Below are 15,545 nucleotides of genomic sequence, written 5' to 3' on the forward strand. Positions count from 1 at the left end.
TATAAAATGGTTAGCATAGTGCCTGACATGTCGTAAGCACTTTAGAAACTATAACTATTATTATTAGCTACTATTAGGTAAAGAAGTGCTATCTTATATGCACAGAATTATGTAAAGTTATGTATAAGGTGATACACTTCTTTCTTCTGAACAAATTTATATCTTTAAAAAAATAACCAGTATTAGTTTATCTATTTAATAACCAGGCATTAGTTTATCTCCTTCTGCAGCCTACACTGTGGAAATGAGAAATACAAAATCTGTGCACCACAATCCTACAAACGTAATCCTCACTGAATCTAGTAATGCGTGTGAAAGCCCTTTATAATGACAAGCATCCAGAACTGCCACTAGTGGTGGTATTATTCTTTCCCACAGGGACTCCCAGAATGTGAGGCTGCCAGGAACCCCCGGAGACAGTGACTTAGTTACAGCCTTGCACCGCCTTTGTCTACGCCGGCAGAACTACTTAAGTGAAAAACAGTTCTTTGCCGAGGAATGGGAACGTAAGATGCAAGTGTTGGCTGACGAGAAAGAAGAGGCCAGTGGCTGCAGCACCCCCACGGGGAGCTTTGCCTCTCTCTGCACCAACCAGTCTGAGGTCACAGACCTCAGTACCAGCACCAGCTGCATTCGGGCTTTTATGCCAGAGAAGCTGCAGATTGTGAAACCTCTGGAAGGTGAGCGGTCCATAATGGAAGAAGAAACCTTCCTGAGCTCTGTGTTTCCAATTGTTTTCTTCTGTAGGAATTGATGCTGTGTTTCAGTCATTGCTATTAAAGGAACTCTCCTTGCAAAGGAGCCCTGGAGTTGAGCCCCTTTTTAAGACTTGTTGAAGATCAGTTCTCCTGTTCTGATTCTGTTTAAAGTATACAGGTGGAGGGAAGCAGATATTCTGCTCTTGTCCTTTGCTAAGGTGTTCTTAAATTATTTTCATTGATGGTTTTTGTTTTTACATCACCTTCGTTTTTTAATATATCCTCCCCTAGCCAGAGATCTATCCCTTGTAACAAAGAAGGAACAAAAGTGGGGGAGGGAAATGTTCTGCAAATTAACCAACAAAGAAAGCATGGAGGTGCATTTTCTTATTCTACTGGGCTGAACTTGGTTGTCATAATCTGACAGCATTGGGGTTTTTGTTTGTTTTGGGGGAAAGTTTTTTGCATTTACATTATTGTGGTCATTGCATATGTTGTTTTTAGTTCTGCTTGCTTCACTTCCCATAAGTCCATATGTCTTGCCATGCTTCTCTGAATTCTTAATATTCATCATTTCTTATGGCACGTTACTATTCTGTTGCGATCATGTATTAGAGTTTGTTGAATTATTCCTCAAAGTCAGCATCCACTTTATTTCCAGTTCCTTGCCACTACAAAAAGTGCTCCTGTGAATATTTTAGTTTACACAGGACCTTTCTTTCTTTTCATCTCCTTGGGCTTATGCCTAGCAGTATGAACTCTAATTTAAAGGTATGTACATGATTCTAAATTGCTTTTAAGAATAAAAAGACCATAGAGTATAAGAACAGGCATCGAAATAAAATAGGACCAGGAAGGTAAGTTGTGGCTAACTTGTGAAGAGATTTGAACACCAAGGAAGTTTATATGTGATCCTGAAGGTTGAGAAGAAGGCACTAAAACTGAAGTACACCTGTAGGAAAATCACCTTTATGACTCTGTGAAGGACATAGCAGAGTGTGCAGACTTGGGGCAGGGAGACCAATTAGAAGGCTATTATGTTCATCCAGGCAAGAGGTAATGAGGTGTTGAATCAGGGTGGTGGCCATACGGGTGGAAAGGAGGGGACGAATGTGAGATGTGGTGTAGAGATAGAAATGGCAAGATACGACACTTGATTGGCTGAGTCTACTGGGTGATAGTGAGTTAAATGACATCAGGGTTGCAAATCTGGATGACTGGAAGGATGGCAGTGCCTTTGGTAGTAAAAGGTGGGTTTGAAAGAAAGTTGGGTTTGGGAGAGGGAGTTTTCTTCTGAGATGCCTACATCCAGAACGAAATATGGAATAGGTAGTTGGTGGTATTGAAATGGCGCTCAGAAAGAGATTAGGGCTGGCTCTGTTGATCTATAAATTACCTGCATAGAGATGATAATTAAACCACTGGGAACTGATGAAGACACTAAGAGAGATAAAGAATAGAGGGCCTAGGAGATTTGGGGTACACTCACAGTTAGGAGATGTGATTGCTACAAATGGTAGTTCTGCAAAAGAGCCTACAAAAAAGCAATCAGACCTGTAGAGAGGCAACCAAAATCAAATACTGTTGCAAAAACCTAGGGAGTATCAGATGCCACAGAAGGATAAAGATTGAGAACAGGTCCATCAGTTTGCCAGCTAAGAGTGTTTTGCCCGTTTGATGGGTGAGGTGGAACCTCAGAATTATTTTTATTTAAATTTCTATTATCAGCAATTTGGAGGAGTCTTTCATGTGGTTGTTTGTCATTTGTAATTCTTTGAGAACTATTTGTTCATATGCTTTAACAACTTACCCTTTGGAGAATGACCCTTGGTTTTATATATCTGTGTTAGTTCCCCATATATCTTGGATGTCAGTCCCATATTTTTTTCCCAGTCAGTGGCTTCTCTTCTTAACCTAAGTTGCATTCATTTTGTACATGCTAAAACTTTTCAGTTTCATTAACCAAAGTTTCCTATTTTATCTTTTGTTATCACCTCTGGCCCTTGTTTGATGAAAGTCCTCTTCCCCTAGCCATAACTGTCAAAAGTACCTGAATTGGTCCTCTTCCCATTTTTTTTTATTGTGTGACCTTTACTATGCAGTTGTATCTTCTTTGAATTTATTGTGATTAAGTTGTTGCTCTAAACCAAATTTTTGCCATGTTGCTTTCTAGTTTTCCCAGAAATTTTAATCAAGAAGGGAGTTGAGGGGAAAATATAACAAGTTCAGTTTTGAACATGTTGAATTCAAGGTGTCCAATAGACAGTTGAAGATGCAAGGTGAAATGTCAGGAGAGGGGTTAGGCCTGGATAAAGAAATTTGAGAATTGTATGCTTGAAGATAATAGCTGAATGCATACGAACTAATGAGATCATCAAGCAAAATAATAGAAGAGAAGAGGGCCCAGGAGGGAGCCACAGAGGGTACCTGTGGGTAGTGGATGTGACTTGGATGAAGATTCAGCAGAGATAACCTCTGCTTCTATCCTTGAAATTGTTCAAATTCCTTGTGTGTTTTTTAAACTATGTACTGTAATTTTCTTAATTATATTGTATAATCTCAATTATATTATTATTACATTATATTAAATTACATTGCCAAACTATTGGAGAACTCTGCAAGTTCACAGGAAAATATACTTCTCATTCAGAATTAATTTCAAATTTTTGTAACTATCCTGAAATCTCTCTGCACTATTGATATAAAAGGGATTCCTTCATTCAGTGAAAAAAAGTAGATAATCCTGTAGATAAGGTCATTCCAGCTCTGATTCTGTTTTGCCTATGATCAGTACTAACATATATCAGAATAGTGGTGTTTAGAATGAAATGAAATGCGATGATGCTAGTGTTCTCAGAATTATACTTCACAGTTGGGTATTGAGATAAGAATATGGAAGATGTATTTTCCCCATTGAGCCTCATTACCTCTTACACCTCAGACATCCAAGTTGGAGATGTACTGACTGGTTTTTGGCTTACAAATACAGAGGCATAATTAAAGACCAGGAATTCTAGACCCATATTCCCCACCCCTAGTTGCCCACACTTTCCTTCAATGAGTTGAGTCTCATATCTAAGAGTGTTTTTTTTTCTACATCATCTTCAGATTTCAAAAGGTGATTGTGGAGATAGTCTACTAAACCATTCTCATCACGCTCTCATAGTTCTGTTTCACTTTTAAGAATTTTATGATACTAAACGCTAAGTAGCTTATTTTCTTATTCCATATTTGTTTGGTTTTACTACCAGCTTCTCTTCCAAGGTAAAAGATACTGACGCCTCTAAAAGCTTCTCTTTTCCCACTCAGGATCTCAGACTCTGCATCATTGGCAGCAACTTGCACAACCAAACTTGGGAACCATTCTTGATCCACGGCCAGGTGTCATTACAAAAGGCTTTACTTTATTGCCAGAAGATGCTATTTATCACCTTTCTGATTTAGAAGAAGATGAAGATGGGGGCATAACATTTCAGGTTCAGCAGTCTTTTCAGGAGGAAGGGAAATCTTCGGTGTCTAATCCAGTACCCAGTATCTTCCTACCACCTCTTACTTCGGCAAGTGTGCCACTTACAGGTAACATAGAGCTTTGGGTCGAATATAATTATTCTTAGAATGCCTGAGCCATCAGCCTTCATTGCAGAGTAATTGACTTTCTGGGTGCTTAATTAATTTTCTTTGTCAAAATTCCACTGGATACTGATAGATCTGTTTAGGTATGAAGTGATGCAAGCCATAGAGTTGGTAATTTAGCCTGTAGAGCTACTTTTTTTTTAGAGACTATTATGTTTCAATATGAGTTTTATGTTTTCCCAGATGTGTAATCTTCTGTAAAAGACAAAAAGAAAATCTTGATCCAGGAAAATTTAAAGTACCAAGTGAATTTTCCCACAGCTAGAGGAATAAAACCTAATTTCTAAGACAAGTATGTTCACTGGCTACCTGATAAAATGATAAGACATCATAATCTAGCTTTGATTTCAAGTTAAAAATTGTTACATGATATAGCAGTATACTGTCTAGCCAGTACTGTGACTCATACATAAAATTTCATGTATATTAAATTTTTGTAGTTTTTTGCATTATAAACATAAGAGACAAGTCATTATGAGAAAAAATGAAAGTAACTTTGTACTCTTTGTGTAACTAAACTAGTATATTTTGGTTTCCTGTTTGGTGTCATAATCTACATTTTTGCACATTACAGCCTCGAATCCAGGAAAATGTCTATCATCCACAAACTCCACATTTACCTTTACCACCTGTAGAATATTACACCCCTCTGATATCACTCAGGTTACCCTAAGGTAAGAGTTTTCTCAGTAATCTGTGATGTTTTCTTTTTTCATTAAGGGATTACATTCTGTGTGTTAAGAGATCCTGCCCCCAAAATTCAGAAGTAGTTGAAAAAGAAATCAGCACGATTCTAGCCAGCTGCTCAGTGTTTATTAGTGTATTTTATATCCCTTTTTAATTTACCAAACACTATGAGTAATCTAGAGTGTATCTATTCCAACAGCAGACCTCTGACAACCCTAGAGTCTACCAGGTCTTCCCAGCTGTTTGATAATTTCCTCACTACTTTCACCAAAGGTTTCATTCCACAGCATTTTGATTGTTTTCTAAGGAAGGAGAGTCTATTTTCCCTTTATTGTTATCACCTTTTTCCTCCTTTTTAATTCTTATTTTTCAACATGTCTGGCTTCTAACTCTTGACAGTTTCTTATGAACGAATGCTATTGTCAAGATGGAACATCACCTTCTCTTTTTTTCATTGATTTATGCTTAATATCTGATGGATCCTAATTCAGTCATTCCCAACTTTTCCTTCCATTGTAAGCTTTGAAGAGGTGGGGGAGTAGAAGATATAGGACATATATACCCAAGTATGTTATCAAAAGGGTGATATCAAAAATTTGTTTTGTTTTAAAGGTAGTGTAAACTAGCAAGTTGCTGTACTTGAGAGAGAAGTTGCTTTTAATTTTGGCTTTATCTTTGGTTTATTTATAAAGCATTTTAAGGTGCTTAAAGAAACTTCTAAATATTGAATATTAATAAAATTATGCTTATCTCTAAGGCTTAGAAACATTTACGATTTGTGTTAATAGTCCAAAATTTCTAACAGATCCCCATATAAAACAGCCTATTGATCGGAATTATTCAAAATCCTAAGTTTGTTTTGCAGAGCCTAACTTCAAAGATAGGTTTATTTTCCCCACAGCTATCTGATGTGTATATATTCCTTTGCTAATTTTGATTTCTAATTTGAAATTGTTATATGGCATAACAATATGTATTTTAAGTTCAACTGAGAATTTACCTTTTAAAATTCTAATAAGCTGTCAAAGAAAAATCCTTTTCTTCCCTGATATCCTTTCTGAGCTTTGCATTGGTCGAGGACACAGCAGAGAAACAAAAGCTTTAAATAGCATAAGTATTTGACAACACACACACACACACACACACACACACACACATATATATGTATATGTATATGTATGTATAGCTTCTAACATTTTTCTAACCAGTAAATGTTGAAAAAGAAAGAAGAATTGTAATGACTGATAAGTTTATTGCCTTTTTTTCCTCATTGCCTTCCCTTTGACTATTGTCCAGGGACCAAAGGTTGAGCTTAATTCCCTCTGTTATCATGGGGATCAGAGTTCTGTGGTCAGAGGTGAAAACTACATCTGTAGAAGGATACTTAAACTACCTTTGAGTGGTGTAACATAAGGATATGTATAAATTTGGGTTCTATATTTCTGGGAGGAAATTACACTCTAACAGATTTGTTAGTAATAATGTCACTCAGCATTACCAAGTAGACCATTAAAAACAAACATTTCTTCTCTAGGAAGGGATGGAGGTGTTTGGGTTTTTTTAATATTTGTTTGAAAAGGGAAGGTGCTATGTAAAAGGCATAAAAATAATCAAACCTTACTTTATCTATTATAATATTTCATTTATAGAATGGAAATGTTCTTTAAAAATTGGCTGTATAGAAAATTTCCACAAAACAAGTTATTTGCCCACTGATTTTTTCATCATAAAATTAGAAATATATTCCCATAAAAATAATTTCTAGCCCTAATAGACTAAAATTCCCACCTCAGTACAGCAAATATACAATGGATTTTTACAAAATAACCAAATCTCTAGAGTAATGATAATAATTAGTAATAATAGTTAACAGATAGCACTTGCTATGTGCCACGCGCTGTGCTCAGTGCTTTAGAATTATCTCATTTAATCCTTGCAACGACCCTGGGAGGTAGGTGCTGCTATTATCCTCATTTTACAGATGAGAAAAGTGATTGAAAAGATTAAATGACTTGCCCATAGGAAGCATATGAGACTGAATTTGAACTCAGGTTTGACCCAGGCCTGGCATTCTATCCACTGCACCACCCAGAGGCCTCAAAGTTAGAAGGTATTATCTAGGCCAGCGGCTCTTAACTTTTTTTGTATCATAAATCCCTTTGACAGCCTGTTGAAGTCTATGGACTCCTTATCCGAATAATGTTTTAAAATGTATAGAACAGTACGTAGGATTTAAAAGGAAATCAATTATACTGAAATTCAGTTATTCAAAAAGAAATTAAAGTGTTCACAAACCCCAGGTTAGGAGTGCATGATCTTGGCCATCTAATCCAGCCAACACCTAAAGAAGAATCCCATCTATGACGTGCCTGACAAGTGATTATCCAGGCTTTATTTAAGGCTTCTAGTGAAGGGAAAACCCTTACCTCCTAACTAGCGCATTCCACTTGGATAGCTCACATTATTAGGCATATTTTCCCCCATGACAACCTTTCAAGTACTTGAAGACGTCTTTCCACACTAACCATCCCCAGGACCTCGGTAATCCACATATGGGATGTTGGCCTATGCTGAACTTACTCCAGCATATTAATGACATTCCTAAAGCATGGCACCTTTAGAACTGAACACAGTACTCCAGCTGTTGTCTGAACAGGACAGAGAATAGTGACAACTCCCTGATCTTGGTCACCCTGCCTCTCTTCATGCAGCCTTAGATCACGTTTGATTGACATATCACACTGCTAGCTCATATGCAACTTGCAGTCCACTAAAACCCCCAGTTATTTTTCAGACACATGGCTGTCTAATCGTGACTATCTCATCTTATATTTGTGAAGTCAATTTTTGGAAATTAAGGATAAGACTTAACATTTTTCCTTATTAAATTTCATCTCAGTTTCAACCTGACCTTCCAGCCTGTTGATCTTTTTGGATCCTGATTCTGTCATGTAGTAGGTTAGCTGTCCTAAGTTATAGATCATCAGTAAATTTGATAAGTATGCCATTCCTTTATCCAAGTGATTGATAAAAATGTTCAAAATACAGCATGCCTTAGAGACAACACTTAGAGCACCTTTGGGCCCAGCCATTCACCTAAATCCAGTCCTATACATAACTATACTTTAATCTATTTCACACTTGTTCCCAAAGCATAGCATTAAATTGTCCCCTTCCCCAAAAAAGAGAGTCATTCTTTTCTTTAATGCAACAGGGAGACCAGAGGAAGGCCAGAAGAAGTCACAGAAAAGCAGGACAGCTTCAAAAATTACATGCTGAATTAAATTTATACTTAAAATGAAAAGCAAGCTGTACATAAAAGAAATTCACAATTTCATGGAAATCCTCTTTTTCTGTTCTAGAAGAAGTGCTCGTTTTATCTGGTGTTTAAGTCCAGATTTTTAAAGTTTTTAAACATTTATTTTTGAGTTTAAATATTGAACTGAACTTAAAATTTTAACTGAAAGAACTTAAACATTAAGAAACCATACAGCATACTTAATATTCTTATATTAACACGTATAACATTTATATACAGTACTAGACTTTAAAATATCATTTCAATACCTACCTATATTCCTTTGTAGCTAGACTCAGGGGAAGGGGATTGTCTAGCGGGCCATTTAGAGCTTAGAGCACTGGTGTGATTATTTTTATGATACATATTTTCACACCTAAAAGTTATGGTTTAAGTGAGATGCACCTATAAAAAAGTCTTATGCTAAATGTTGGCAGTAATTATAATGATTATGCTACCAATCATCTGTGTTTATTTTTAGTTCCAAGTTCCCATCGTTATCCTGTGGAAGTACTGGTAGCAGTACGCCTAATACAGCCATGAATTCCCCTGCCCTGTCCTACAGGCTCAGCATCGGGGAATCAATCAGCAGCCGACGAGACTCTACAACCACCTGCAGCAGCACCATGAGTCTGGCCAAACTTCTGCAAGAACGAGGCATCTCTGCTAAAGTATACCATAGCCCTATTTCAGAGCACCCTCTCATTCTGCCAACCACTAAAGTCCCAGCCATTCCCTCCACCCCACCGAACTCTCCATACCAGTCACCTTGTCCATCTCCTTTGCCTTTTGAACCCCGGGCACATCTCTCTGAAAACTTTCTTGCCTCTCGACCAGCTGAAACATTCCTACAGGAGATGTATGGCTTGAGGCCTTCCAAGAACCCTCCAGATATTAGCCAGTCCAAGATGAACCTGGTGGACAGACTAAAGAGACTTGGAATAGCCAGGGTCATCAAGACCCCTGAGATGAAGGAAAACCGAAAAAGCCACGGGACAGAAATTGGCCTGGGAAGACCAGACTCTGCTGCCTTTTTAAATGCAAGCAGCAATCTATTGGGTGGACTCAGGAGGAACCAGAGTCTTCCAGTCATGATGGGTAGCTTTGGAGCCCCGGTTTGCACATCTTCCCCTACAATGGCTGTCTTGAAGGAAGACTGAATTTAAGTGTGAAGGATAAACTTGTAGTCTAATCTGAAGGAAAAAGAAAGTTGCAGAAGGGTTGTGGATGTGAGGAAGAAAAAGGAGGATAATGAAGATGAGTGTAAAAAGGTCTAGGGTTCGAGCACATATAACTGAGAAATATATAGGCAAAAGGGATGGATACAGGTATTAGAAAGAAAGAGACAGAGCACTCCTGGAGCCTCAGGGTTTCTTGACTTGAACCAAAAAAAAAAAAAGGCAATTGAAATTCTTTAATAGTAAAGCATATCCGAAATACATTGTGGACTTGTATTCTCATCCCTCTCTGGCTGAGAATCACAAGCAGGGAGAAAGTCAATTTATGGAGGCAGAGAATGAGAGCAACTTCCATTGTCATTTGGAAATCTATTCTTTTTTCAAGGCTGGTGCCTAAGCCAGGGATTAAAGTGACAAGTCCAGGCTGTTTCTTAGCAGCAATGAGAAATTTTATACATTTTTCCCATTTGCTATTTAGTTATAAGCTTGTCCATCACCTGCTATTTTCACAGTTGAAACAACAACAACAGCAAAACAACTAGAAATGTTACCTTTTGTCAGATCAGAAGAAGCCCATATTTCTTTCTGCCTCGCGTCCACTGAGCAAATAGGAGAATTTCACTGAGCACAAGCGCTATTCAAATTCCTTTTGTATTTGCAGCCACCTCTATAGTTTTTAGGAATTTTGTATTTTTATACTATGCAAAAAAGCAACGCTCTTAGGGATTTCTTTATTATTTTCTTTTTCTACTTTAGCAAGCTTAGTGAACTAGAGCCAATGAAAACTATTATCAGAATTTCCTTTTGGAGGAGTGCAATGGTCAAGACATATGGACATAATTATGTGTGTCTCAGGTCTCCTTGGAGGCTGGGAAGAGTATAAAGAAGAAGTGCAATCCATAGGAATTGAGGGATGTTGTATTTTTTTTTTTAATAAACATTTGTTGCAACTTTGGAAAGGAATCTTTCCAGAGCAGGCTATGCATATTTTTTAATGGAAGAATACCTGTATTTGCACAACGAAATTCTCAGGCACATTGAATTGTTAGAAATTGAAGAAACACCCAGGTGCTTGCTTACTTTGGGGTTGTATTTTGATTTTATTAAGTCTAAACAAAAAGTATAACACAAAATAAAGACCAAATGGGAGTTATTCTGCTGTGTCTGCTTGGTGATATCTATCCCTTTCTCTAAAAATAAGCTTTTTAAAGGGTAGATCAAATGAAACCTGCCAAGGCAGGTTGCCTTTGCTCTTCCAAATGGGTTCTCTGTATATCTGTTGGCATCAGCAGACCCTTTGGTATTGGATTTCAAATACCAAAATAAAATGCAAAGTTGTGACAGGAAGAAGCCCACTGAATGACTTCTGCACCTCCATATATTACAGTAGCATCATTTGAATAGGACAGTTTGAAAATAAATGGAACCACCTAAGAGACATGGTTGATAAAAAAGATGAACAGAAATGAGTTATTGCCCTTTTGGTTTCCAGATGGGAAAAGCACAAATCTCTCTGGTGCTGACTTTGCCTCCTTTATATAGGTTAATGTTGTGAATGACCCTGATTTAATGGAAAGAGGAGCTGTGGACTCAGCTATGAGTATAAAAATTTCAGATTGTACCAGCCAGGAAAAAAAAATCAACTAACACTTGTACGTTGTCAGTCATGAGTTTTCGATCCTTTTGGTATTTTTGTGGTATATTTTGATACAACTTCAAATTTTCTAAATGATACTTTAAAAAAAAGTGAGGACAACTTCCTCTTCCATCTTGTGCCTAAAGAGCGCAGTCACGTGTTCAAAGGGGAATCCCAAACATCGGCATAAATAAACTGACGTGAGCACATCCCCTAACTGTGAAGGATGCTAAAAGAGAAATCCTAGTTGCTTATATTACAGGAAAAAAAAACCAACCCCCCCCCCCTCTACTTTTTAAAAGGGCATTTGAATTTGTTTTACTTGAAGTAACTATGTGGGCTTCTTGCTTTCTTAAAAGTCAGATTTTCTTTTTCTTTTCCTTCAAATGAACCAGATTTCTAGTGTGTCCTTTTGCTAGGATTTTTATGGTTTCTGAGAGGTATCACGAAGTGATTGGGTGGACTCGACTCTGCAACAGCAGAGTAGAGTGGCATGGGAGCCAGAAAACCTCACAATGTGTCAAACTGTCAGGTTTCTGTAGTCCATTATATAAATATTTATAGACTAAGCTAGATTTCGAAGTGTTCTATATATTAAGGAAATTTTAATTTATATGTACCTTCCCCCTCCTCCCCCCAGCCCCGCCTAGTAATGATCTCTAGGTAGTAGTCAACAATTAGCCTAATTAACAGCCAAGTAAGCAAAGGTTTGGTTGAAGACAGACCGAGCCAAGCCAGAGGGTCACATACCAGTCTCTGTTGGTCATTAAGAAATGGGTCTGTGTTAGAAGTCACGTGGAAAAATTGCAGAAGCCAGTCAGATGTTATTGTGGTACACAAAGTCTGAGAATCTGCACTGCATCAGGATTTTGTGATGAGTTTTCAGTAACAAGAAATCCTCCTAGACTTGTCCATCATGCTGCTGTTACCACTCGGATGTTTTTTGCTGTCTTCACAATTTCCATGTTGGACTAGAAGACCAATGTCAAAAACCACACTTTTCTTTCTTTCTAGCGTTCAAGGAGATTTTCTGTGTCTATACCTCTTGAGTAGGAGTATTTCCTGTTAACTAACAGGCTAACTACCTAAACTCAGAAAGTGGCCTCTCCTACCTTTAAAGCTTCTGGAGAGAAGTTAATGACAGTATCGGGGCAGCTTGAGCACCTGGTTTAACCGCTTTGTGTTCCAACGAAAATCTGAGAGGAGGCTTAGTGAGAGCTGACTCCCTGTAATCTGTGCTTGATAACAATATTAAAGTATTATTAGTTCTAACAAATGAAAGTATGCGTGTATTCTCGGGGTCTGGTCTTAAAAGTCTGATCATCTCTCCTTAGATGTCAAATGTATCCATGTACTCCTCGGGTCCAGCGCAGCAGAGAAATGCATTTGTGTACGCAGGCCTGGCCGCAACCAAGAGCGTGGCAGACAACATTGTCTGATGTTTGGGAATGTGGGCTTCTGTCAGACAGCTTTGTGCCCTTGACTTTATTTATGGCATGGAATAAAGACAATAAACAACTTCCTTTTTATGTTCACTTGTTCTGGTCTGGTTTTGTCTCAGATCTTTGTCTTTTCTATTTATAATTGGATTGGATACTAAACATCCCCCCTCCCCCATTTCTGTTTGCTGCACTCACCCCTCCTGCATCCACAGAAGCTATCGAGTTTGGCGGGAAAATGGTCAAGTGGAAAATCTTTGGATTCGTAGTTCTGCTGCCCCTGCCAACAATGAATCACCAGACAATGTTGGACAAATCATTCAGTGTCTGTGCCTCTATGAACTAGAAACCTGTAAACTGGGATTAACATCTACCCACTTGATAAAAATTTCGTGAAAATAAAATGAAAACCCTTGGGAGAGGGGAAGGTACTTAGTACATTCAGAGTATTTGTAAGTGTATTTCAGTGAAAATGTCTCTATTTCGGCCAAAATTTGGGTCTCAAAGAAATACAGTATGTCACAGTTTGGTCTTGCCATCTTTAGTGTAGTGTTGCGATTCATTTGGAGTTGGGCAGGATAGGAGAAAAAAGATGTCAGCCTGTGCCCCTGTATGTTCTTAGTGGTAATGACAGTTAATTTTATCTTAGGATTTTTTACTTAGGTAAATTAGCCTCTTTTGTTAGGCCCTTAATGTGGCTATTTGTTTTAAGCCATTAGCATAGAAAGTAGATGAAAGTGAATTTTAGTTGCACGGGTATCTCCTGCTTGAATTTCATATACTGCATCTTATGTCAGGGTTCATTCCAAAGTAACATACATTGACGTAAAGGCACAGGGTCCGTTTTATGTATTTCTTTTGCATGCCCTAAAAAAGGTCATGTACAGATAATGAAGAGCAATTAATGGGTCAGGAGTCAAGTATGGTGTGGTATTTCTATTCGTGAAAGGGGTACCACCTAGTAACATGTCTTTTTCAGACATTATTACAAAAAAAAAATTAGAATTTATTTTGGAGGATGTGGAGGACTGGGTAGATGAAGTGATGGAACCAAGATAATTAAAGTCACTAAAACAAGAATTGTTATTCTAGAAAATGTAGAATATGTATCTGAGCAGAGAGTTAGGTTTCCATTAGGATGTTAGGGCTTGGATAGAAGGGGCCTACAGGGCACGCAAGAAAGGTTCCAGGTCCTAGGGGTAGGCGGGTAACGGGAACAGTGACTTTTATCAGAACTAAATCTTCTACCAGCACATTACCTGCCATAATACCTACCTTACAAGATTGTTTTAAGAATCAAATAAGGTGCTAAAAAATTTTGCAAGCCTTAGTACTATATGAATGTTAGCCATTAGCATTATTATCCTTATCTTGTCTACAGAATTTCTAGCAGCCTTAACTGGGATCATCTTTTGATTCATCCTTCCCAAGGGAAAAGAGAGCATGAGTCATCCCGTACCCTTCCCCTGCTAAAGTCATTATTAGAGGGCTAAATTATATTTAGCTCCAAGATTAGCTGAGTAAGCCTGGTACGATTTTGCCCTCTACCTCCAACAGTTTCTTCCAATCCTCCTTAATCTAAATCCTTTTGTGTGCTCCTTTTCTTTCCATTTCAGCATGGTGGATAGAGGGGCCAGCCTTGGCGTCAGAGAGACCAGGGAGACCAGGGTTCAGTCTCTGATGTATAGTGACTATGACCATAGGTGAGTCATTAACTTGTAGGTGGCTCCAGGTTCTAAGTACAAAGATGATTACATTGCAAATGAGTTGTAGAGCTAATTTGAAGGGAGTTTCCACACTGGCAATTTCCTATGGCAGTGAAATCACAGGTCTAAAAGTCCCAAGTAATAGTATAAAATGTTTATTTTAAACCCTTCTGTCTCTGTCCTTTAACACTCACACGCACACGCACACACACATACACAAAATATGCAGGTACAAATGAACTTTATTCAGAAAAAGCCAAGAAGAAATCTTCAAAGTACTTTCTAACAACCATAAAAGTAGGATAGAGTCACCATTTCTTCCTGCATTTGCCTACCTAATGTCCTTTCTGCTTCTATTTGCTCTCCTTTCCTATCGACTCTCTGCCAAATCACTAGTCCTAAAATGTATATCTGACCATGTCTCTCCCCTGCTCAAAAATCTTCAGTGGCCTCCTGTTGCCTTGGAATAAAGTACAAACTCCTCAGCCTGGTGTTTAAAACTCCACAATCTGGCTCCCATCCACCTTTCCAGTCCTATTTCATATTACTCCATTCACTCTGTGGTCCAGCCGTACTGGCTTTATGCCATCTTCCATCTCTATGTTTCTGCATAGACTGCCCTCCCTTCCTCTGGCACGTACCCTTCCTCCTGTCCACCTCTTAGAATTCCTTCAAAGCATAGCTCAGGTGCCATCTGCTGTATGAAGCTTTTCCTCTTTCTCCCAATTGTTAATGCTCCTGAAATTCCCTTGTTTAACTTTAAAATAATATTGTTTTTACTTATATGCGTATATGTTGTACCTACCCCCAATAAAGTGTGAGCTCGTTGAAGTGCAGGACTTCCTCATTTTTGTGTTTTTTATACCCTGCACATAGCATAGTGCTTTGCATATCATAAATGCTTAATAAATATTTCTTTGAGTGATTTGCCCTAAAGACTTATAGGCAACAAGTAACAGAAGTGGAATTTTAACCAAGAGCCTCTAACTCCTAGTGCTCAGTCTTTTTTTTTTATTTTAAGTTTAATAATCATCCACAAAAATAAGAATACAATATAGGTCAAGTCAGTAGGCATTTATTAAGCACTTACTGCATGCCAGGCGCTGTTCTTTAAGCGCTAGGGGATACAAAAAGAAGCAAAAACAACCATCAAGGAGCTCACAGTCTGATGGGTGAACAACACGGAAGCAACTATGTACAAACAAGATATATACAGGGTAAATTGAAAATAATTTCAGAAGAAAAGCATTAGCATTAAGGTGGAACTTTT

The 15,545-nt window shown here is 38.0% G+C and overlaps 1 protein-coding gene across 4 annotated transcripts in view; it reads left to right on the plus strand.

The window, feature by feature from the left end:
* TRAK2 (trafficking kinesin protein 2) overlaps positions 1-12,665 on the plus strand; it is a 77,206-nt gene extending 64,541 nt beyond the window's left edge. For 2 of the 4 annotated variants that reach the window (XM_036753970.1, XM_036753969.1), the window contains 4 exons: positions 379-680; positions 4,008-4,274; positions 4,906-5,005; positions 8,798-12,665. In XM_036753970.1, coding sequence (XP_036609865.1) covers positions 379-680; positions 4,008-4,274; positions 4,906-5,005; positions 8,798-9,476 — 1,348 coding nt within the window. In that variant the 3' untranslated portion in view covers positions 9,477-12,665. The remainder of the gene's footprint in view (positions 1-378; positions 681-4,007; positions 4,275-4,905; positions 5,006-8,797) is intronic. The other 2 variants (XM_036753972.1, XM_036753971.1) reach the window with 1 other exon arrangement.
* The last annotated feature ends 2,880 nt before the right edge of the window (positions 12,666-15,545 follow it).

This window comes from Trichosurus vulpecula, chromosome 4, assembly GCF_011100635.1.
Source record: "Trichosurus vulpecula isolate mTriVul1 chromosome 4, mTriVul1.pri, whole genome shotgun sequence".
Lineage (NCBI taxonomy): Eukaryota > Metazoa > Chordata > Mammalia > Diprotodontia > Phalangeridae > Trichosurus > Trichosurus vulpecula.